A 4,728-nucleotide genomic window follows, 5' to 3' on the forward strand; every position below is an offset into this window, starting at 1 on the left:
TGTCATACCTTTTGTGTAATGTGTTGATATATTAATTATTATATTCTATATAATATTTTCCACATTAAATGGGTCAGTGTATTGCTGTGTATCTTATACTGTAACAGCCTCACCTCTTTCTGTCTCTCTATGCTGTCAATAAATAAGGACCTTAATCCTTGTGTGATGTAAGTGTTCAGGTCTGACTAGCTTGGGCAGTTCTCAGATTGTTTGCCAAGATGCGCTTGAGAATCACATTCTTCTTCCAGCTCTCATGACAGACATTACAGCTTTCAAAAGTGGATGTCCACAGATCAGTCCCACTGCTCTCTCTCACAGACACATACACACACAAGGTAAGAGATTAATAATTTGTGTAATGTCGAAGTAGGACAATCAATTGTTGATTTTAGAATAGATTATAGATAGCCTAATGATGGGCTGGTTTCACAGACAAGGCTTAAGCCTGGACTAAATCACACTTTCAATGTAAAATATCCATTGAAATTGCTTTTTAGTCTAGGATTAGGCCTTGTCTGTCAGTTTCACAACGATACCATGTTTTGGGGTACAATATGAGTTATTATCATCTCCACAATATGTATGGTATAATTGGATTCACTCTGAAGATGGAATTTCAGGCTCTGTTGAACTTCAGACTCTGTCTTAGCCAATGTTCAGTTAGTTTACCTTGATGATGGTTTTGTCCATATATCTAAATGTGTCTGTTTGAACAATGATGATCGGCGGTATTAGTCCCACTTTTGGAAGTTAAACTGTCTCAAGAAAAACTCAGGCCCTGAGTCATGTATTAAGAATGTCCTCTAATGAATGTCCTCTTTGTAGATAAGACGTCACCATGCCATCAAAGACATCAAAATTGGTTATCAAGCAGCCTCTCCCTGTCATGGTCTCCAGAGTGTCTGACGAATGGGGCTCTGGAATCTGTGCTTGCTGGGAGGACATACCAGATTGTAAGTGTGTATTAATGTGTCTTTATGCGTTTAATGTTGTGCATTTGTCTAAAGTAAATGAATCATCTAGTCATCATAAGCAAACATCTGTGCTAGGACTAGGTCACAATGCTAGAATTTGTTTTTATTTGTAATATTTGTTTAATTGTTAACAGTTGAGGAATTGTGTGTGTGTGGGGGGGGGTGGTGGTGTATGTATATATGTATGTATGTATGTATGTATGCATGTATGTATGTATGTATGTATGTATGTATGTATGTATGTATGTATGTAGGTATGTATGTAGGTATGTAGGTATGTATGTAATGAATCACTTGTCTGTGCATATATCTGTGTCAAAGTGTATTTTGTGTGTGTACGGTACGTTTATACACACGGTTGTTTAATTTGTGCTTTATTCCCGATGCCAAGGCTGTTTTGCATGCTGGTGTTCTCCCTGCCATGCCTGTAAAATTACCAAGGACTACGGACAGTGTCTCTGTCTCCCTCTGCTGGACTTTACCTTCATCCCACCCGTCAGATTGTCAATGAGGGTTTCAATGCGTCATCACTACGGCATCAGAGTAAGGACAATCAGACTTTAGACTCCGGGGAGAGAAAAAATTCCCTATTTACTAATCTCGTATAGATAGTAAATGCTAATCCAGCCACAGGCCGTGTACAGCTCGGAGGCCCTGTGTTTAGCTTTTTCTTCATTAAAAAACCCCCAATATGTTTGTGAACATTTCTCCCCCACTACTATATAAATTAGTTTCTGGTACCGGATAATGTGCCAAGTCATGTTTGCTCTCTGTGTGTACTGTTGTCTTTAAACATGGCTAACTCTCTCTTCAGGGCACCATGTGTAATGACTGTGTGTATGCCGCCTGCTGCGGTTCTTGTGCCTGGTGCCAAATGTCCAGAGAGATGAAGAGGCGTAACCTCCCCATCGTCCTCGTCAGCACCAAGATCATATGAACTTCTTAACAATTTTCATTACATTTTCACTGCCACACCACATCCATGCTGTCATCATCACCATCATCCTCATCCTCATCATCATCATCATCATCATCATCATCATCATCATCATCATTTTCAGAAAGATATTTGAGTTGAAAAGTAAATTCAACAGATTATTCGATTCATTATTTATTTATTTAGATATTATCAAACAAGAAGTAATACACTATGTACAGTAAATAAATAGTTAGTGTAGTGTATGCTTATATGTATTACATGCTGCATAAATGTGTCTACTTTTGTATGTCATATATGCCTAATGAAATTGAAATATTAAATATATGTTATGTTAAAATCATCTTGTGAATCAATTTAACCTTTTTTATCTGTATTTCTTTATCTCAGAACTCCTGACATTTCACACGTTGTGTCAGTCTGTACAAGGCTATAGATGTGTTACTCAGATACTGACTTGACTGTTAGACCAGCCTATCTCTCTCTCGCTCGATCTCTCTCTCTCTGTCTCTCTCTCTCTCTCTCTCTCTCTCTCTCTCTCTCTCTCTCTCTCTCTCTCTCTCCTCTGCCCTACCTTTCGGTTGACCCATTCAACAGATCATCCACAGATGCAAATAAGTTGGTTACATTTAGGCCTCCTAAATAGGCCCCTCATGATTATAAATGTTTCTTGAACTATTTAATTCACATTGACATTCTTTTAAACCTCCACATAAGCACTGGGAATACTGTATATAAAGTCAGCTGGTTCTTAATCAAATTACAACTTACAAGTCCGTTGTGAACCAGCTGATGGTGACTCTTACCTTCAGGAGAGCTGATAATGACAAGAAAATCATATTTGTAATCATTCTAGAATGTTTGCTTGTTATTTTCTTAACACAGATCATCCCCTGCATACTCAAGTGTTATGTAGTTGTTTCACTTTCCATATTTAAATGCACCAGTGTGACGGACTGGATAGGAGCATGATTAATATACAATAGTATGTAGATATTGTGGTCTAGACCTCCCTCTGTAGATGAGTGACAGCTGCTGGTAAGAGAGATAATAAAATCTCTAGTTCAGTAATTATAGTTCTCATAACTTTAATCTGACCAAGAGCACAAACCCACAATTTTACAATGTGTGTTAGGAAACTGATCTCCGAACCTGTATGAAAACATAGTATCCATGACAACCAGCATGGTTGCTCTGTGACTGCGTCGATGACCTAGCAGTGTGTGATTGACCCCTGTGTCAGTTATGTCTGGCTAGTCTACATGTGTCTGTTTGTCAGTTCTATAATGAGATTTCCTTAGCCTGTCAATCACGTTCTCATCCCAGCCAGCATGTGACCGACCTTCAACGTTGAAATGTAGTGTCAGTTGCTGTTTCAACATTGAACAGTTTTGAAACAATGTTTAATGCAAAATGTCCTTTTAAAATCGAAACAAAATTCAACAGCGATTCAACCTTGCTCCTTGACGTTGATTCACCCGTGAATACATATTAAAATGCCAGCTGGGATTAAGTTATATTTAAATGTCATTGTGTTTGTATTACTCTCTCTCTCTCTCTCTCTCTCTCTCTCTCTCTCTCTGGGAATGAGGGCAGGGTGAGGAAACACTTTGAAAAATATATATGAAAATATATATGACAGGGTTCCAGATTACGAAAGTGCAGATTGTAAGCATTCAAATGATGTGTCATACATTGAAATCTGAAAATAGTTGAAGATTATTGGTTATAAGCTTATTTGAATGTTGTTACACCTCAAACCAAATAGCAGAGAAAAGCGCTCTGAATCAAAACACACACAAAACAGCTGCTACATTGGGGACCTGTTTTCACTCATAAACGCTACTTTTAGAACTATAGGCTGAAATTATATAAATTATACTTTTTTTTTGTATATATTTTTTTTTTTTTACAGTCAAATTAAGTGGAATAACCTGATGAGACACAATACTTATGTAGCGTCAGTTTCTATGAAACAGAAACAAGGTCCTTCAAGGAGGTTATTTTCCACATGCTCTTACATGACATAAAGAGACATGAACATCCTGTTCCATCACATTCACATAATGTGTTTGTGTGGGAGATAAAGAGATGTCACAGCCTCTCAACGTCATGTGTTTCCTCTTTCAATCTATGATCTCTCTGCATACCTTTAACTTTACGCCTGTCTATACAGATTATGAAGAGGAATTCTTTTTTGCACACTTCCTCATTGAACCAATGATTTGTTCTTATTTTTCTTTGTTCTTTGTTTTGCGTAACACACTTTGTGACTGCTTTGAAAAGTGCTATATAAATAGTTAGGAAAAGTTGTTAGGAAACATTATGATAATATGGTTATTATTAGAGCTGTCAATCTTAACGCGTTAACGATCGCGGTTAATTTGGAAACCTTAACATGCATTTCTTTATTCTAACTGCCAAAATACAAGTAAATACTATTATTTTAAACATGTGATTAATCATGATTAATCTGATTAATTTCAGAATATGATTGTGATTAGCTTGATTAAAAATTGTAATCGATTGACAGCACTAGTTATTATTAACCATCAGCCATTAACTATGGCAGAATGTAAGATGATCTACAGATGGCCTACTACAGCTATCATAACCATGACTGCAAGTGTGACATGGTCTGGTGAAAAGGTCCGCATGCAAATGACCAGAAATTATTATTGTTTATTTTTCATATTCCCGTCCCGCTTATAGGCTACTGGGTTAGTGACACATGGCTTGTAAACAAACTTACGTTGTAGGATGTGTTCAAAAGCAAGGACTGTGTGACCATCTAACATCTAATTATGTGTACCGTAG

At 37.1% G+C, this 4,728-nt stretch overlaps 1 protein-coding gene across 1 annotated transcript; it reads left to right on the forward strand.

The window, feature by feature from the left end:
* Positions 1 to 838: 838 nt before the first annotated feature.
* On the forward strand, positions 839 to 1,911 carry LOC308155784 (cornifelin homolog B-like; the record flags this gene model as incomplete). Its single annotated transcript, XM_080529157.1, has 3 exons — positions 839 to 953; positions 1,366 to 1,517; positions 1,789 to 1,911. 3 exons carry the CDS (start codon positions 839 to 841, stop codon positions 1,909 to 1,911), a joined length of 390 nt encoding a protein of 129 aa, XP_080385283.1.
* Between the last annotated feature and the right edge of the window lie 2,817 nt (positions 1,912 to 4,728).

Source organism: Nansenia antarctica, assembly GCF_963989245.1.
Source record: "Nansenia antarctica genome assembly, chromosome: 4".
NCBI lineage: Eukaryota > Metazoa > Chordata > Actinopteri > Argentiniformes > Microstomatidae > Nansenia > Nansenia antarctica.